The sequence below is a fragment of the Rhinatrema bivittatum genome, chromosome 16 (genome assembly GCF_901001135.1).
Source record: "Rhinatrema bivittatum chromosome 16, aRhiBiv1.1, whole genome shotgun sequence".
Classification (NCBI taxonomy): Eukaryota; Metazoa; Chordata; class Amphibia; order Gymnophiona; family Rhinatrematidae; genus Rhinatrema; species Rhinatrema bivittatum.
The window spans coordinates 13,913,576-13,934,634 of NC_042630.1; the positions used below are offsets into that span (position 1 = coordinate 13,913,576).

At 44.7% G+C, this 21,059-nt stretch overlaps 3 protein-coding genes across 3 annotated transcripts in view; 2 read left to right on the plus strand and 1 right to left on the minus strand.

The window, feature by feature from the left end:
* LOC115077873 (mucin-3B-like) overlaps window positions 1–2,721 on the plus strand; it is a 34,657-nt gene extending 31,936 nt beyond the window's left edge. Inside the window, exons 10-11 of the mRNA XM_029580255.1 lie at window positions 1,081–1,148; window positions 1,824–2,721. Coding sequence (XP_029436115.1) covers window positions 1,081–1,108 — 28 coding nt within the window. The 3' untranslated portion in view covers window positions 1,109–1,148; window positions 1,824–2,721. The remainder of the gene's footprint in view (window positions 1–1,080; window positions 1,149–1,823) is intronic.
* The window catches only part of ACHE (acetylcholinesterase (Cartwright blood group)), a 155,133-nt gene that overhangs the window by 85,642 nt on the left and 48,432 nt on the right, over window positions 1–21,059 (minus strand). The gene's annotated exons all lie outside the window — the stretch shown is intronic.
* LOC115077874 (mucin-3A-like) lies at window positions 8,699–12,957 on the plus strand. Its single transcript, XM_029580258.1, has 2 exons — window positions 8,699–9,041; window positions 11,639–12,957. The coding sequence occupies exons 1-2, from the start codon at window positions 8,945–8,947 to the stop codon at window positions 12,940–12,942; spliced, it is 1,401 nt and encodes a 466-aa protein (XP_029436118.1). The 5' UTR covers window positions 8,699–8,944; the 3' UTR covers window positions 12,943–12,957.

Genomic DNA, 21,059 nt, shown 5'->3' on the forward strand with positions numbered 1-21,059 from the left:
GCCCCAGTATTGCACTCGGGCTTAGTCCAAGGCCCGTGCGTAGTCCAATGCTAAGGCATCGTAGGCGATGCCTTAGCATTGGGCCTGGGCCTAGACCTGATGGGTCACTTTTTAAAACAAAACGTGAAAACCAATGAAATTTTGTCACATTTTCAATGTTTTGCTTTGCAAATGAAATGAAATGAAATAGGTAATTTTGTCTTATCAATGTTGTAAACTGCCTTGAATTACAATTGGAAAGGTGGTCATGAAATATAAAAAATAATTTAAATTTAATAAGATAGGGATCATAATATTGCTCAGAAGGGAAAGTTTCCTGTATGACAGTCGACAAACTCTTCCCCTGTAACATTGCCTGCCATGAGATATGGACACAATGGGCCTATGGCCTCTTCTTAGTTTGCATTAACTCTGTAACTATGGAAATACATATGGTGGACAGACTGAAAGATCTAAACATGTATATCCCGGAGGAAAGGATGGAAAGGGGGCATGACAGAGACATTTAAATGCCTCCAAGGAATAAATGCATATAGGAGAGAGAGATATTTCCATGGAAAGGAGGTCTGGAATAAGGGATTATGGGATGAAGGTGCAAGGGGATAGACTTGGAATAATGAATGGAAATATTTCTTTAGAGAAAGTGGTGGATGCTTCCCAGTGGAGATGGTGGAGACAAGGACAGTATCTGTTAGGGATTGTAGAGTTGAACGGTTGGTATGGATGGACAGACTGGACAGGCCATGTGTGCTTTATCTGCTGTCATGTTCCATGTTTCTAGGAAACAGCTGCTCAGAGACCTTCGTTTTCACTTTTTAATTTATTTTTTCCTGGGAATCTGTCGTGTTTCTTACAAGAAGTTAAAAACTGGGAGAAATCAGTAGAAAAAATGATTTGTCATTTTTTTCTGGGCAAATGTCACTTTTGCTCTTGTAATAAACACTGAAATATTCCAGGGAAAATTAAAATAAAACCTGAAAACAAAGGTCCCTACACATGCTGCAGCCATCTTGACACTTGACAAACTACCCAGTGATGGAACTGCTTGCCTCATACATTTCTCTTCTGGGGATTTTGCAGGGACGACCAGCAGAGACTCCACGTATAGTAATGAACTGATCACGGATAAAATGAACTCTTCTGCACAGGTATACAAAATATTTCAAGGCACATGATTCAGTAACTGATTGACAACAGCAAGGAACCAGTTTGGGCCCTGGCATAATCTTCTCATCCTGTGATGACCATCCTTGCTACTTTACAAAGCCCTGATGGGGAATGCAAAGTAAATACAGGGATGGCCATACAGGGATACAATGAATGCGTACCACTAGCTGTAGAGCCACACTAGGTAAAAGCGTTCCCTGCCCTGATCAAAGGACACAGAGGTCATGATGGCTTCTCTGGAGCAGCAGCCTGAAGACTGGGATTGTCAGATGTGGATTCCTGAGCTTGAGAAGCACGACGCTGAGATTTCCTAGGGATGCCATGTGTCTGAAGATCTGCTCGTTGCATGAGGATCAGAACATTTTACTATCCTCTAGCACATTCCATCCACACACCATCCCTCCCTCCCACTGCTACAACAACAGACCCATGCGTGGCAGCTTCCTCATTTTGTACCTCTCTACTGAATGTCCCCCGGAAGTGTGAAGAAGCGGGGGGGGGGGAACGACGACGAGACCTTACCTCATCCACTTTGGCATTGAGTCTGGTCTGTGAAGGGTGGCATCAGTATACACACAACCAATCTATCCTGTGACAGACTCGCTGGGGAAGGGTGTTCTTCCTACGCTCACATATCCTTTTTTTCCTATTCACAGCTTAAATTTGGAAGACCCCAAGTGACAACCCTGTGAAACTCACAGGGAAGAGATCCAGCTGCTGATTATTGCTAATTCATGGAGAGATTTTGCTGCTATTTCCTGAGCTAATTTTGACACTGACCATGCAGTGACTACGGGCGGAAGCTGCAGGGTGTGGTCATGTCTGTGGAGCAGTGTCCTGGAGCTCCTCATGGGATGAGAGAGCAGAGGAGGTTGGAACCCACGGGCTTGGCTGTGGACTAACGGGAGGGCACATCTGGATGACCTCAGGGGGCCGAGCCTGAGGGGTTTCTCTACCAATGACTCACTGCAGACTCAGTGGGAAGCAAGAGAAAGGGAGCGTGGGCTTGGACAAAGAAGAGCACAAAGTGCCCAGACTATGTGAACATACTAAATGCTGCAGTCTCAAGGCAGGACAATCTGACGTCTTCACACCACAGCTTTCTAAACATGTCAACAGCTCTGCACTTTCTCTTTTATTATCATTTTTTGTGTTTTCTAACGAGGCATGGTATGTCTGACTAATCCCTCTTTAGATGGGGGTGGGTTAGAGGCATTTCTGACTTGGACCCTGGGCATTTCTGTGGTCACTGGTAGCAAGCGGTGGTCCCCAGAACCCCATGTCATTAGGATGGGATTAACCCAACACTGCGACTGAACTCCGATCAATTCTCTTTAAAGTGGTGCAGAGCATAGGACGTTCAGAGGTCTCCTCCCACATTGTACGTAACATTCATTGAAATGTCCACTTTCCATCCGTAATTCTGACATAATCCAATAAAAGCCATCAAAGTCTGCAACGAATCCGAAAATGCATGCCAGGAGGCACACAACCATTAGATCACTGTGTTAGAAGGTCCAATCACTAAACTGAAAATAAAATGCTTTTGTTTTTTCTACTTTTGTTGTGTGGATATTTTTTCCCCCTAATTGCATTGGTCCTGGTCTCTTTTTCTGTGCTTTCTTCTTGGCTGTCTTCTCATAGCAACACAGAAATGACGGCAGAAAAGGACCAAATGGTCCATCCAGTCTGCCCAGCAAGCCTATGGTGGTGTCTGCCACGCCGTGCAGGTTACCCCTATGTTTATCAATTTCCCAGACCATAAAAGTCAGGGCCCTCGTGGCTTACTGCTGAATCCAGTTAAGGGTAGTAACTGCCACACCAGCAAGATACCCCCATGTGTATTTGTTTCCCAGACCATAAAGGTCAGGGCCCTCGTGGGTTGCTGTCTGAATCCCATTCCCCTTTTCAGACAGCAACCCATCTACTTTTCCAGGGTGTCCCTTCCATTGTTGGTGACACACTTTTTAGACAAAGATAATTTCACGACACGGTAATTCAGTCTACTAGTAAACCAGAGGTTAAAGATTAAACGAACGAAACATATTTCGACAATTTATGTATGTTTCCTTAAATATATACATAAATAGGTTGTGTCGTGAAACATTTTATCTCATGAAAACCTTAAATTTATATTAAAAATATATATTCCAAGATTCATGTTATTGTTATAATTTATGAGAAACAATAATAAAACAAATTGTCTGTCCCCCACACACTCATCTCTCTCCTCCCCCCAGCACATGTCTGGCCCCCACACACTCATATCTCTCCCCCTCAAGCACATGTCTGTCCCCCCAGCACGTTTGCCCCCCACTCACTCATCTCTCTCTCCCCAGCACATGTCTGGCCCCCACACTCATGTACCTCGTCTTTTTGATTGTTGCCAGTTAAGTGCTTCACTCCCTTCCATGATCACCAGACACTGCTGCTTGCAGTCAGTACTCCTCATGGCCAGGCCTCATCGGCAGCAGCAGCCAATGCAAGGATGGCTGGGCTCGTTCCACCCACCAAGCCCCCCCAAAAAACGCGATTGACAGCAAAAATCACCCAATAATAAGCAACCCATAAACTGAAAAAAAAAAGTGAATCTCTAGGAAAAAAAAAGCCCAAACTCGCATCAGAGTTGACCGGGCTTGCGCGACACACCTGCACACTGCAGGCGACACACTAACGTGTCCCGACACACAGTTTGGAAAGCTCTGATATACACAATTGTACGTAGGTAAATATCAAAAGACGAGAGAGCACACTTGCACTTAAGAGAAGAAAGTAAAAGAGGAGCGAAGGCACACAGGCACCTTGACATGAAATTGTGGTGAGGCGGGGACCAGGCAACACCTCTTGGGCTGCCCATTGCCTGAGCATGGCCTCTGCACAGTGAGGGATCCTATTAAAGCCTGAAATGTGTTTGTAAATGGAAAGAAATATGAATTTGGTGGCTGGAAACAAGAGAGAGAGAGAGAGACATTGACAAAAAAAGGCGGCCTTAAATTCTGGCTTATGGCTATTACTAGCCAAGGGGGACACTACAGATTGACGTCACTTCTAGGATGAGTCTCCTATGAGTGTGAGCTTGGCAGGACCACTTTACAGCACTGCTGGCCCCAGCCTCACATCTGTTTATTTATTTATTTATTTAAATAAGTTGCAAGGCACGGTCTGAATTGTACCGTAGCATTGGGTCAACAAGAGGCTGACAGCAGACTTAAATCATAGAAATACTCATTTGGTTTCGTTTCTCAGCCCTAACAATAATGAACAATTAGAGAAGGGAAAGAGAAGAGAACGGATATTTGTGTGGCCATCATATTTGAACAAAAATGTTTGCATCTCAGGAGAATCTTCTTTTTGTCCCACAGCTCCTCATATTATAAGGTCCTAAATTGTATTTATTTATTTCACTTGTTTACTCTGTCCGTCCATTAATTATCCTTGGAATGGGCTACAAAAGTAAATGCTGAATATAATATTATTATAATAAAATAACAGACACAACACCTTGTTAAGCGCCAAACACGCTTAAGGCGCTTCTCCACGGACACAAGGATACCATATCAAGTTTAGTAGAAACAAACACCAATTTTTTATTGCATAACAATAAGCAATGCAGGTATCCGTGGGAGGTACAGGGTCACAGCAGTTCTCTCTGTCTAGATGCTCAGGAGAAGCACTGCTCTGTCTCTCTCTGTATGTCAGTGAGTGCTGCTTTTTATAGGCAAAACATACAAAAATCCATACGTTGCATGAACCTATGGGAGTATCACGTACACAGTTCCTACCTGTAATTCCTCTATAAAAAAAAAAAGCATAAATAATAAAAATCAAACAAGAACATAAAACAGTAAAAATCAGTAAACACAAATTAAAACATGGAAAAAATAGACACTCCCAACGCTTTAACTACAAAGAATACCACAGGGGGCAAGAATGAAAATACTGGTGCAAACCCCATGGGTGCTTTTTTTCCTGTGGGTTAATCAGAGGAAAAAGTCATCATGGGCGCAGTGAGGCCGCGTTTCAAATCCCGAAGGATTTGTTACTCGTGCTGAAGGCTGGAAAATAAAAATAACGAAATACAACGCTACCTTAGAATTACCGGTCAAGATTTTTCTTCAAGTACATTATACCGACAATAAGCAAAAAGAAAAGCATCCCCTGAGGAAAGGTCCCTTCGGGATTTGAAACGCAGCCTCACTGGGTCACCATTTTTGAGACAGATAAGTCGGGACATTGCTTTATACCATCACAGCCGGTAGGTAACGTGTTGACATTTTTTAGAACATTTATTCTACTCGTACTCAATACGTCCAAGACCGAACTGCTAATCATTTCCCCCAATGATAATAACCTGCTAGCCTTCAATACCAACACACCACTAACAAGTCAAGTGAGAAACCTGGGGGCATTCCTAGACTCCAGAATGAACCTCAAAAAATTCATCAACAACACCACCAAAGAAGGTTTTTATAAACTACAGGTACTAAAACAGTTAAGACCTCTTCTACACTTCCACGACTACCGTTCGGTCCTTCAAGCCATACTTTTCTCAAAGATTGACTATTGTAATGCTCTGTTGCTAGGTCTCCCAGCCTCTTCTACCAAACCTCTTCAAATGCTGCAAAACGCTGCAGCCAGGATCCTCACAAACTCTCACCCCGATTCTAAAAATACTCCACTGGCTACCCATTCGCTACAGAATTCTCTTCAAGACACTTACTATTATCCACAAAACCTTATTTCAGGAATCCTCGCTCCAGCTTACCATACCCCTCAAACCACACGCCTCTGCAAGACCCACCAGATCTGCATACAGAGATTCCCTCCAGGTTCCCCCAAAAAAGTCCGTTCTCCACAACACCATTGAAAAACGTGCACTATCAACTGCCGGTCCGCATCACTGGAACTCTCTCCCGCCAGATCTCCGCCAGGAACACTGCCATATCACTTTCAGAAAAAAATTAAAAACTTGGCTGTTCGCCCAAGCATACCCCTGAAGAAACCGCAGGATCTCCCCCACAGTTACATACCCCGCGGTTGCGTCCTCCTTCAGCAACTCAAAAAAGGAACTGTTTCTCGGACAACCGCACTTTAATATAACTTGCCTAATATTACACACGATGTAATTTTGGTATATAATGCTTACCACGTAAGCACTTACGTTTCTGCTTATTTGCTTTGTTCTCCTGTTAGAAATTGTTTAACCTATCCTTTCCTCTAACTACCAAGTTCCACATTCCCTGTTATAATGTAATTTCCTGCTTCTATTGTTAACTGGTTTTTCCCCCCTAGTTCATTGTAAACCGGTACGATAAGACCTGGTCTTGAGCATCGATATATTAAAAGAATTTAATTAAATAAATAAATAAATAAATAAATAAATAAATAAATTCTCACATTTTGTGCACGCTACACGTTTATAAAAACAAAAAAAAGTGGATGGAGGAGGAACGTTTATGATTATAAACCTTATAGCACTCCGAGTGGGGGGGCTGATAATAATGAAATATGAAACGTTTCTTGTCTCCATAAAAAAATGTTTCTTTCAGAGTTATTACTGTTTTAAATAAATGCACATAAATAGCACAATCCTACATTTGGGAGGTATAACTGTTTTTTATTGTAAAAGAGCTATTTGAAATATCCTTTTATCAAGAGGTGATAGTTTTCCTTATATTTGGTGTCATTTGATAAATCCCTCTAGTATATCATAGTGCAGTTCATATTTTTGGTACCTGTGAAAATATGACACTGGATCTTAGAGGCTCCAGGTACAAATTAAAAAGAGACAGGGACAATAATGACCCATGGGGAACTCAGCATGGCATTGCATAATACTGTGAAATATCTTCCTCTATTTTAACGTATTGAGTCACCCTGGAAAGGAAAAAAACTACTAAATTGACTGTGTCAAAGCAGCACTTAAATCTAAGAGCCCCACTACTGAATTCACTCCTCGCTCTAGATCAGAACAAAAATCACCCAGCATAGATACTAAGACTGGATTGGATCTTCTAAACCCTATTAATTATCCAGAATAGAAAAATTGTCTATGAATGCCTGCAATTGATTATTAAATTTCACCTTTTCAAGCAGCTTTACCATAAATGGATTATTTGAGACCGGGAAGTAATTCTCTCTAACATCTACAACATTTATTCAAAAAGAGGCTCAATTAATGCTTTCTTAAATGCCTGGGGAACATTACATCTCTCAGTGAAGAGTTAGTGATAGCACTGAGGGATCTGAACAACCGAACAACCAGCGTAGATCTTCAGGTGAGGGGAGGGGGGGGGGGGGCCGGATGATCTTATTTACGTCCTCTATAGACACCTTTCTAAAATTACCCCATTCTGCCCTGACACCACCTCTGCAGGCTCCCCTCTCCTACATCACCTCCTTTGATTTTCTTTCACTTATTCGTATATTTGCACTAATGTGCCGCTGCTATCAAAGCCCGCAGCGGCTAACAAGACGACCGTACACCGCAAGATATATTATTAAAATGAGAGCGCCAATATGCATCAAAAAGTAAAAAATAATAAAAATAACATTGCCAATCAGACAGACACACTAAAATAATAAAGTGATATAAAATACCAAATCAAATCATAAGTAAATTCTTAATAAGAACATCTAAATCTACAACAAGCAAAAGCGTAACAAGCAAAATAACTTTTTAGAAGGGCGTTAAACTGTTTAGGACGCTCAATAAGCACCTTAGGCAGAGTATTGAAAAAAGGATGGTGCAGCGACAGACAAGGCACATTCGCATGTTACAGGCAGACTCTAGCTTCTTTCACTAAGTAATGACGTCCGAGATGATCTCATGGGATTATCCTTACGCAACACTGCGTTTGCCCAAGGTAAGGACTCGATGGTCAATATAGCTTAACCTTATATTTAACCCCTCCAGGGCTCTGCTGTGTCACATGCAGGGGAAAGGGCAGTGCTGAGAGAGGCGCTTCCTCCCACCTCCTACCTCGCTGGTTAGGTCCTGATGCCCGCTGGACGCCAGTTCTTTTACACAGCCAGGTGTACAGTGCTCAGGGGACAAAAAAAAAATATTGCCCCTCCGACCCCCAATCCCTATTATATACTGCGGCCATTAGCTCTTCCCATTTTTCTTTGGCTGATAGAGCTTTGCAACCCCGCTGGCCCCTTTGGGGGCATCACCCCCACCCCGGAAGATGCCATGCTGTGTTAAAGCATGAGCTGCATCCATGGTCACGCCAGCCCAGTTCTCATTATTGGCTGATGTTATTGAGTACAGGGATCTAAAAATATCCTGATGTGATTTTAATGAGAAACGCCCTGGACTAAATAAAGAAAAGTCAACACAAGTTTGACGTGGAGGGCAAGTTTTCTGCTGCGTTTTCCTTCTGATATGATGGAGGAGGACGTTATCTCACCTGCTCCTTCTTAGAAAAGTTTGCATTGCTTTGTAATGCTGCCTCCTCCCTCTCTTATGAACCTCAAGTGTAACAAGGTGCGGTTAGATTTCCACTTCAACCTCCAGGAAAGAGTGAGAGCTGTGTACTGACCCATGCAGATCTGTCCTGAATATCGCACAGGTCCAGTCTGAATTCTTATGGGGTTTGACCTGTCTGAGAGACACCAGTATCCAGTCTATCTTCTGACGGAGCCTGATCTGCCCTGAAATCTTTGTCTTCTGAAGGATCCTGACCTGGCCTGAGAGCCAGGTGTGTCCTGTCTGCCATCTGAAGGAGTCTAACCCATCCTGAGTGCCAGACATGTCCTGTCTCTTTGCCTGCTGATGTGGACCTCGGACAGTAGTGGTACAATGAGGCGCACTCTATGGCTGGTTGCAGCCCTTCTGGGATTTGGACTCACGCTCACTCTTCTCTTTGAGGGTATGTACCCCTTTACTTTTACCCGTTGGTAACTTCACATTTCTCCCCCATTCTTATTGTAATCTCAGGCCCTTGGGGTTTATAAAGCATAAGACAGGGCACGGCCAGAGGAGCGGAGGCTCTTGCAGTCCTCATGCGATCGTTCCCTGGATGTGAACGTGAACTCGGAGACCCGAGACCATCAGAAGATCATGCACTGCAGCCCAGTGCGGGGAGGGCAGCAGAGGAAGAGGCGATGGGGCACAGCAGCTGTGCTAACCCCTACTTCAGTTCTTTAAAGCCCAGTGGGTCTTGGCTGTTTTATGGCTTTATGGAGGATATATTGTAGCCACTGGTAGAATAACGTTTAGAAATATCCTTTTTCTAACAGCAGATCCCATGTCTGGGTGCTGAGTGTCTTAGAAGACATTGGATACATTTATTTATATTTATTTTATTTGAAGCGTTTTTATACCGACGTTTGAGGGACATCACTTCGGTTTACAGGTAACAGTTGGGGAAGCAAATCATACAACTGGCTAACTTTACCGAAGAAAAGGACGATAAAAAAGGAGGTGTGACAAAATATATCTAGATACGGAGCATAAGTGAGAAACATTAAAACATAATAAAAACCTGGATATGGAACAGGAAGGATAGATGGTAAGGATTATACGAGCACGGGAGGGGCAGTAAGAATGAACAATATTAATAAATATAACATGGAACTTGTAGTGGAGAGGGTAGGGCAAGGGAGCGGGGGGAGGAGGATTATGCAATGGCCTCTTTGAAGAGCCATGAAAGAATATTCCTGAGGGGTGCAACTGGGCTTAGGGTGGCCTGGACCCTAGGATAGGATGAATCCTGAGAGTTTTTGCACATCACCTGGTTTCTTTCTGTCTGGCGGATTTTCAAAAGATTTGTCCAGAAACCCTTGGGAATTAAAATCCCCCCTAACCCCACTGCAGCTGGTAATTCACTGCCTGCATGAAACGTACGTAAATAAGAGGGGCTCCCAGGGAGGGACTGGCTGGCAGCAGGCTTGCTGAATATGGATCTCACTATTGTTACTGGCAGAGATTTTACACGGGGCTTTCTTTACAGACTGGCGCGTTTCAGCCCAGCTCTTCTTGCATTACTCTGGGTCTAAGCTTCCAGGTCTTACGTCATAGGTTAATGTGGTGCAGTGAAAAGTCCATCAGGTATTGCTGAAGCCCAAGCTGATAAGCCCCAGATAACCTGCTTCAGGGCAGGTAGATTGGGGGGGCAATGGGGCCGGGTGGCGAGGGGCTTCTTTTGCCGATTGCATTGGTCAATGTTCTTCGCTATCTGGTCCCAGCTGTAGGTTCTGACGACATCAAACAGATTCAGTTAGACCAGGATTTTCAGAAAGTACCCTTGCAGTTATTTACTCTCTCTATCTGCTGCTGAAGTAGCTTTTTAGGAGAGGTAAAGTGAAAGGAACTGAGAAAGGATTGTTCACTGCTGGAGAAGGAGGTGCTAGTGCAGGCCGGAGAGTGCCTGGAGAAGCAGAAATCACAGGATGCGAGAGCTGAGAATGAGAAAGTGCAGGACCCCATTACTGCGGGAACCGAGAACCTGCCCCATCAGACAAGCACGGGGTACATTGTCCAACACTTGATTGGGACATGCATGCATGGAAAAAGGAGCCATGAGAATAAGTCTGCCATTTGCACATAGTGAGATCCTTATTCAAAAACCCCCTAAAACCGGATAAGTTATCCGGATATTCAGTTGGAAAAACATCCCTCTGACTATCAATGATTCAAGCAATCCAATTAACTTTAGCCACATAAGGCTAAACCTAGCCAGCTATCTTCAAATCTAAGGGTAAAGTTAGCGGTATAACTTTAAGCTTATTCAGATACATTTTTAAAATGTAGTTGGATAAGCACCAAGCAATAAAAAAACCCCCAAAAAACACAAGTCTGGTCTGGCAGCCAGGTTCCCCTTGACCCCCCAAGTAGTGTGGACGCTGGGGCCAGTGGGCTAGTGTTCAAGTCCAGCTCTCCAGCCCGTGCCAGCACCCTCATTATGGCTGCTGCCACCGGAGCTGCCGTACAAGCATGGAGCACTGGCGGCATCATGCACTGCCTAACCACATCGCTGACGTGCATAACTCAACTGAGTATGCCCTGTGGCTGGACCATACATGCTGGAGCTCATCATCAACCGGAAATCTCACCCCACGACCAAGCACAGGTCCTGGAAAAGGGGTCGGAGTGAGGTGACAATGCCTAGAACGAATTTGCACTAAGTATTCTGTGCACGTCGTATGCTGGTTCCACACAAATATTTGCGCTCTGTGTTCAAATAGAGAAAGTACTAAGCCAACAACCAATCTGACCTTCAAAGCCAAGTTCTGCGTGAATGCTATGCTCAGCGCTGGGGGCAAAGGGGGAGGGGGTGGTTAAGTGTGAAGGCATTTCCATGTGAGAATCCGCAGTTAAGGGGGCGACTGAAACAATCCCCATTTATGACAAAAAAAACAGACAAAAAGCCCTGATCTGTTTCTCTAAGTCTTATTAATAACTAGAAAGAAAAACGATTCAATACAGAGGAAAGGAGACTTAAAACAATTCTAAACTATTTCACAGGTCCAGACAAACAAGACAGGAATATAGAACCAAACCGGAGAAAAGCAAAAATCAGCGAGATGAGGATTCAGCAAATCAGACAGGAGGAGAGGACCAGCTGCAACTCTACCTGCCAGAAAGAAGGAGAAAAAGAAAAGCAACCTACCAACCACATGCCAGGAGCAAAGGAAAACAGTGAGAGGGGGAGAAGAGAAAAACAAACACATAGAAACAGGAGAGAGGCAGGCCAGAGGGAACAGATAGATAAGGAGAAAGAAGACACACACAATAAAAATTACAGCTCCCGTCTCAAAAGAAGTGAAAATACAGAGACCAACAGGGACCCCTTCACCCCCACAGCTACTTATAATGCAGAGACCACCACTCAGAGCTCCTCACCCACAGTTACTTATCATGCAGAGACCACCAGTAACACCTCCACGCCCACACTTACTTATCATACAGAGACCACCAGTCACAGCTCCTCACCCAGAGTTACTTATCATACAGAGACCACCACTCACAGCTTCACCCCCACAGTTACTTATCATACAGAGACCACCACTCAGAGCTTCACCCCCACAGCTACTTATCATGCAGAGACCACCACTCAGAGCTCCTCACCCACAGTTACTTATCATGCAGAGACCACCAGTAACACCTCCACCCCCACAGTTACTTATAATACAGAGACCACCAGTCACAGCTCCTCACTCACAGTTACTTATCATACAGAGACCACCAGTCACACCTCCACACCCACAGTTACTTATCTAGAGACCACCAGCCACAGCTCCACACCCACAGTTACTTATCATACAGAGACCACCAGTCACAGCTTCTCACCCACAGTTACTTATCTAGAGACCACCAGCCACAGCTCCACACCCACAGTTACTTATCATACAGAGACCACCAGTCACAGCTCCTCACCCACAGTTACTTATCTAAAGACCACCAGCCACAGCTCCACACCCACAGTTACTTATCATGCAGAGACCACCAGTCAGAGCTCCACATCCACAGATACTTATCATACAGAGACCACCAGTAAAACCTCCACAACCAAAGCTACTTATCATACAGAGACCACCAGTAACACCTCCACACCCACAGTTACTTATAATACAGAGACCACCAGTCACACCTCCACACCCACAATTACTTATTATACAGAGAGCAACAGTAACACCTCCACCCCCACAGTTATTTATAATACAGAGACTACCAGTAACACCTCCACCCCCACAGTTACTTATAATACAGAGACCACCAGTAAACACCTCCACACCCACAGTTACTTATCATACAGAGACCACCAGTAACACCTCCACCCCCACAGTTACTTATAATACAGAGACCAACAGTAACACCTCCACACCCACAGTTACATATAATACAGAGACCACCAGTAACACCTCCACACCCACAGTTACTTATAATACAGAGACCACCAGTCAGAGCTCCACACCCACAGTTACTTATAATACAGAGACAACCAGTCACACCTCCACACCCACAGTTACTTATAATAAAGAGAGCAACAGTAACACCTCCACCCCCACAGTTACTTATAATACAGAGACCAACAGTATCACCTCCACCCCCACAGTTACTTACAATACAGAGACCAACAGTAACACCTCCACACCCACAGTTACTTATAATACAGAGACCACCAATAACACCTCCACATCCACAGTTACTTATCATACAGAGACCACCAGTAACACCTCCACCCCCACAGTTACTTATAATACAGAGACCAACAGTATCACCTCCACCCCCACAGTTACTTACAATACAGAGACCAACAGTAACACCTCCACACCCACAGTTACTTATAATACAGAGACCACCAATAACACCTCCACATCCACAGTTACTTATAATACAGAGACCACCAGTAACACCTCCACCCCCACAGTTACTTATCATACAGAGACCAACAGTAACACCTCCACCCCCACAGTTACTTATAATACAGAGACCAACAGTATCACCTCCACCCCCACAGTTACTTATAATACAGAGACCAACAGTAACACCTCCACACCCACAGTTACTTATAATACAGAGACCACCAATAACACCTCCACATCCACAGTTACTTATCATACAGAGACCACCAGTAACACCTCCACCCCCACAGTTACTTATCCTACAGAGACCACCAGTAACACCTCCACACCCATAGTTACTTATAATACAGAGACCACCAGTAACACCTCCACACCCACAGTTACTTATCATACAGAGACCAACAGTAACACCTCCACCCCAACAGTTACTTATAATAAAGAGACCACCAGTAACACCTCCACACCCACAGTTACTTATAATACAGAGACCTCCACACCCACAGTTACTGATAGAGAGACCACCAGTAACACCTCCACCCCCACAGTTACTTATAATACAGAGACCTCCACACCCACAGTTACTGATAGAGAGACCACCATTAACACCTCCACCCCCACAGTTACTTATAATACAGAGACCTCCACACCCACAGTTACTGATAGAGAGACCACCATTAACACCTCCACACCCACAGTTACTTATCATACAGACACCACCAGTAACACCTCCACCCGCACAGTTCCTTATCATACAGAGACCACCAGTAACACCTCCACCCCCACAGTTACTTATAATACAGAGACCACCAGTAACACCTCCACCCCCACAGTTACTTATAATACAGAGACCAACAGTAACACCTCCACACCCACAGTTACTTATAATACAGAGACCACCAATAACACCTCCACATCCACAGTTACTTATCATACAGAGACCACCAGTAACACCTCCACCCCCACAGTTACTTATAATACAGAGACCACCAGTAACTCCTCCACACCCACAGTTACTTATCATACAGAGACCACCAGTAACACCTCCACACCCACTGTTACTTATCATACAGAGACCACCAGTAACACCTCCACCCCCACAGTTACTTATCATACAGAGACCACCAGTAACACCTCCACACCCACAGTTACTTATAATACAGAGACCACCAGTAACACCTCCACACCCACAGTTACTTATCATACAGAGACCAACAGTAACACCTCCACACCCACAGTTACTTATAATACAGAGACCACCAGTAACACCTCCACCCCAACAGTTACTTATAATACAGAGACCTCCACACCCACAGTTACTGATAGAGAGACCATTAACACCTCCACACCCACAGTTACTTATCATACAGACACCACCAGTAACACCTCCACCCCCACAGTTACTTATAATACAGAGACCACAAGTAACACCTCCACCCCCACAGTTCCTTATCATACAGAGACCACCAGTAACACCTCCACCCCCACACTTACTTATCATACAGAGACCACCAGTAACACCTCCACACCCACAGTTACTTATCATGCAGAGACCACCAGTAACACCTCCACCCCCACAGTTACTTATAATACAGAGACCAACAGTAACACCTCCACACCCACAGGTACTTATAATACAGAGACCACCAGTAACACCTCCACCCCCACAATTACTTATAATACAGAGACCACCAGTAACACCTCCACCCCCATAGTTACTTATAATACAGAGACCAACAGTATCACCTCCACCCCCACAGTTACTTACAATACAGAGACCAACAGTAACACCTCCACACCCACAGTTACTTATAATACAGAGACCACCAATAACACCTCCACATCCACAGTTACTTATAATACAGAGACCACAAGTAACACTTCCACCGCCACAGTTACTTATCATACAGAGACCACCAGTAACACCTCCACACCCACAGTTACTTATCATATAGAGACCACCAGTAACACCTCCACCCCCACAGTTACTTATCATACAGAGACCACCAGTAACACCTCCACACCAACAGTTACTTATCATACAGAGACCACCAGTAACACCTCCAAACCCACAGTTACTTATAATACGGAGACCACCAGTAACACCTCCACACCCACAGTTACTTATCATACAGAGACCACCAGTAACACCTCCACACCCACAGTTACTTATCATACAGAGACCACCAGTAACACCTCCACCCCCACAGTTACTTATAATACAGAGACCACCAGTAACACCTCCACACCCACAGTTACTTATCATACAGAGACCAACAGTAACACCTCCACACCCACAGTTACTTATAATACAGAGACCACCAGTAACACCTCCACACCCACAGTTACTTATCATATAGAGACCACCAGTAACACCTCCACCCCCACAGTTACTTATAATACAGAGACCACAAGTAACACCTCCAGCCCCACAGTTCCTTATCATACAGAGACCACCAGTAACACCTCCACACCCACAGTTACCTATCATACAGAGACCAACAGTAACACCTCCACACCCACAGTTACTTATAATACAGAGACCAACAGTAACACCTCCACCCCCACAGTTACTTATAATACAGACACCACCAGTAACACCTCCACAACCACAGTTACTTATAATACAGAGACCACCAGTAACACCTCCACACCTACAGTTACTTATCATACAGAGACCACCAGTAACACCTCCACACCCACAGTTACTTATCATACCGAGACCACCAGTAACACCTCCACCTCCACAGTTACTTATAGTACAGAGACCACCAGTAACACCTCCACACCCACAGTTACTTATAATACAGAGACCACCAGTAACACCTCCACCCCCACAATTACTTATAATACAGAGACCACCAGTAACACCTCCACACCCACAGTTACTTATAATACAGAGACTACCAGTAACACCTCCACACCCACAGTTACTTATCATACAGAGACCACCAGTAACACCTCCACCCCCACAGTTACTTATAATACAGAGACCACAAGTAACACTTCCACCCCCACAGTTACTTATCATACAGAGACCACCAGTAACACCTCCACACCCACAGTTACTTATCATATAGAGACCACCAGTAACACCTCCACCCCCACAGTTACTTATCATACAGAGACCACCAGCAACACCTCCACCCCCACAGTTACTTATAATACAGAGACCACCAGTAACACCTCCACCCCCACAGTTACTTATAATACAGAGACCACCAGTAACACCTCCACACCAACAGTTACTTATCATACAGAGACCACCAGTAACACCTCCAAACCCACAGTTACTTATAATACAGAGACCACCAGTAACACCTCCACCCCCACAGTTACTTATAATACAGAGACCACCAGTAACACCTCCACACCCACAGTTACTTATAATACAGAGACCACCAGTAACACCTCCATCCCCACAGTTACTTATAATACAGAGACCACCAGTAACACCTCCACACCCACAGTTACATATCATAAAGAGACCACCAGTTACTCCTCCACACTCACAGTTACTTATAATACAGAGACCACCAGTAACACCTCCACCCCCACAGTTACTTATCATACAGAGACCACCAGTAACACCTCCAACCCCACAGTTACTTATAATACAGAGACCACCAGTAACACCTCCACACCCACAGTTACTTATAATACAGAGACCACCAGTAACACCTCCACATCCACAGTTACTTATAATACAGAGACCACAAGTAACACTTCCACCGCCACAGTTACTTATCATACAGAGACCACCAGTAACACCTCCACACCCACAGTTACTTATCATATAGAGACCACCAGTAACACCTCCACCCCCACAGTTACTTATCATACAGAGACCACCAGTAACACCTCCACACCAACAGTTACTTATCATACAGAGACCACCAGTAACACCTCCAAACCCACAGTTACTTATAATACGGAGACCACCAGTAACACCTCCACACCCACAGTTACTTATCATACAGAGACCACCAGTAACACCTCCACACCCACAGTTACTTATCATACAGAGACCACCAGTAACACCTCCACCCCCACAGTTACTTATAATACAGAGACCACCAGTAACACCTCCACACCCACAGTTACTTATCATACAGAGACCAACAGTAACACCTCCACACCCACAGTTACTTATAATACAGAGACCACCAGTAACACCTCCACACCCACAGTTACTTATCATATAGAGACCACCAGTAACACCTCCACCCCCACAGTTACTTATAATACAGAGACCACAAGTAACACCTCCAGCCCCACAGTTCCTTATCATACAGAGACCACCAGTAACACCTCCACACCCACAGTTACCTATCATACAGAGACCAACAGTAACACCTCCACACCCACAGTTACTTATAATACAGAGACCAACAGTAACACCTCCACCCCCACAGTTACTTATAATACAGACACCACCAGTAACACCTCCACAACCACAGTTACTTATAATACAGAGACCACCAGTAACACCTCCACACCTACAGTTACTTATCATACAGAGACCACCATTAACACCTCCACACCCACAGTTACTTATCATACCGAGACCACCAGTAACACCTCCACCTCCACAGTTACTTATAGTACAGAGACCACCAGTAACACCTCCACACCCACAGTTACTTATAATACAGAGACCACCAGTAACACCTCCACCCCCACAATTACTTATAATACAGAGACCACCAGTAACACCTCCACACCCACAGTTACTTATAATACAGAGACCACCAGTAACACCTCCACACCCACAGTTACTTATCATACAGAGACCACCAGTAACACCTCCACCCCCACAGTTACTTATAATACAGAGACCACAAGTAACACCTCCACCCCCACAGTTACTTATCATACAGAGACCACCAGTAACACCTCCACACCCACAGTTACTTATCATATAGAGACCACCAGTAACACCTCCACCCCCACAGTTACTTATCATACAGAGACCACCAGCAACACCTCCACCCACACAGTTACTTATAATACAGAGACCACCAGTAACACCTCCACCCCCACAGTTACTTATAATACAGAGACCACCAGTAACACCTCCACACCAACAGTTACTTATCATACAGAGACCACCAGTAACACCTCCACACCCACAGTTACTTATAATACAGAGACCACCAGTAACACCTCCACCCCCACAGTTACTTATAATACAGAGACCACCAGTAACACCTCCACACCCACAGTTACTTATAATACAGAGACCACCAGTAACACCTCCATCCCCACAGTTACTTATAATACAGAGACCACCAGTAACACCTCCACACCCACAGTTACATATCATAAAGAGACCACCAGTTACTCCTCCACACCCACAGTTACTTATAATACAGAGACCACCAGTAACACCTCCACCCCCACAGTTACTTATCATACAGAGACCACCAGTAACACCTCCACCCCCACAGTTACTTATAATACAGAGACCACCAGTAACACCTCCACACCCACAGTTACTTATAATACAGAGACCACCAGTAACACCTCCACATCCACAGTTACTTATCATACAGAGACCTCCAGTAACACCTCCACCCCCACAGTTACCTATAATACAGAGACCACCAGTAACACCTCCACACCCACAGTTACTTATAATACAGAGACCACCAGTAACACCTCCACCCCAACAGTTACTTATAATACAGAGACCTCCACACCCACAGTTACTGATAGAGAGACCACCATTAACACCTCCACACCCACAGTTACTTATCATACAGACACCACCAGTAACACCTCCACCCCCACAGTTACTTATAATACAGAGACCACAAGTAACACCTCCACCCCCACAGTTCCTTATCATACAGAGACCACCAGTAACACCTCCACCCCCACAGTTACTTATCATACAGAGACCACCAGTAACACCTCCACACCCACAGTTATTTATCATGCAGAGACCACCAGTAACACCTCCACCCCCACAGTTACTTATCATACAGAGACCACCAGTAACACCTCCACACCCACAGTTACTTATCATGCAGAGACCACCAGTAACACCTCCACCCCCACAATTACTTATAATACAGAGACCACCAGTAACACCTCCACACCCACAGTTACTTATAATACAGACACCACCAGTAACACCTCCACACCCACAGTTACTTATAATACAGACACCACCAGTAACACCTCCACCCCCACAGTTACTTATAATACAGAGACCACCAGTAACACCTCCACACCCACAGTTACTTATCATACAGAGACCACCAGTAACACCTCCACACCCACAGTTACTTATCATACAGAGACCACCAGTAACACCTCCACCCCCACAGTTACCTATAATACAGAGACCACCAGTAACACCTCCACACCCACAGTTACTTATAATACAGAGAACACAAGTAACACTTCCACCGCCACAGTTACTTATCATACAGAGACCACCAGTAACACCTCCACACCCACAGTTACTTATCATATAGAGACCACCAGTAACACCTCCACCCCCACAGTTACTTATAATACAGAGACCACCAGTAACACCTCCACCCCCACAGTTACTTATAATACAGAGACCACCAGTAACACCTCCACACCAACAGTTACTTATCATACAGAGACCACCAGTAACACCTCCAAACCCCACAGTTACTTATAATACGGAGACCACCAGTAACACCTCCACACCCACAGTTACTTATCATACAGAGACCACCAGTAACATCTCCACACCCACAGTTACTTATCATACAGAGACCACCAGTAACACCTCCACCCCCACAGTTACTTATAATACAGAGACCACCAGTAACACCTCCACACCCACAGTTACTTATCATACAGAGACCAACAGTAACACCTCCACACCCACAGTTACTTATAATACAGAGACCACCAGTAACACCTCCACACCCACAGTTACTTATCATATAGAGACCACCAGTAACACCTCCACCCCCACAGTTACTTATAATACAGAGACCACAAGTAACACCTCCAGCCCCACAGTTCCTTATCATACAGAGACCACCAGTAACACCTCCACACCCACAGTTACCTATCATACAGAGACCAACAGTAACACCTCCACACCCACAGTTACTTATAATACAGAGACCAACAGTAACACCTCCACCCCCACAATTACTTATAATACAGAGACCACCAGTAACACCTCCACACCCACAGTTACTTATAATACAGAGACCACCAGTAACACCTCCACACCTACAGTTACTTATCATACAGAGACCACCAGTAACACCTCCACACCCACAGTTACTTATCATACCGAGACCACCAGTAACACCTCCACCTCAACAGTTACTTATAGTACAGAGACCACCAGTAACACCTCCACACCCACAGTTACTTATAATACAGAGACCACCAGTAACACCTCCACCCCCACAATTACTTATAATACAGAGACCACCAGTAACACCTCCACACCCACAGTTACTTATAATACAGAGACTACCAGTAACACCTCCACACCCACAGTTACTTATCATACAGAGACCACCAGTAACACCTCCACCCCCACAGTTACTTATAATACAGAGACCACCAGTAACACC

Bases quoted from the DNA above. Each gene is read 5' to 3' on its own strand.
- LOC115077874 (XM_029580258.1), top strand. From the start codon at position 8,945: ATGTGGACCTCGGACAGTAGTGGTACAATGAGGCGCACTCTATGGCTG. The intron at 9,042-11,638 runs GTATGTACCCCT...ACTATTTCACAG, and splicing joins GCTCACTCTTCTCTTTGAGG to GTCCAGACAAACAAGACAGG.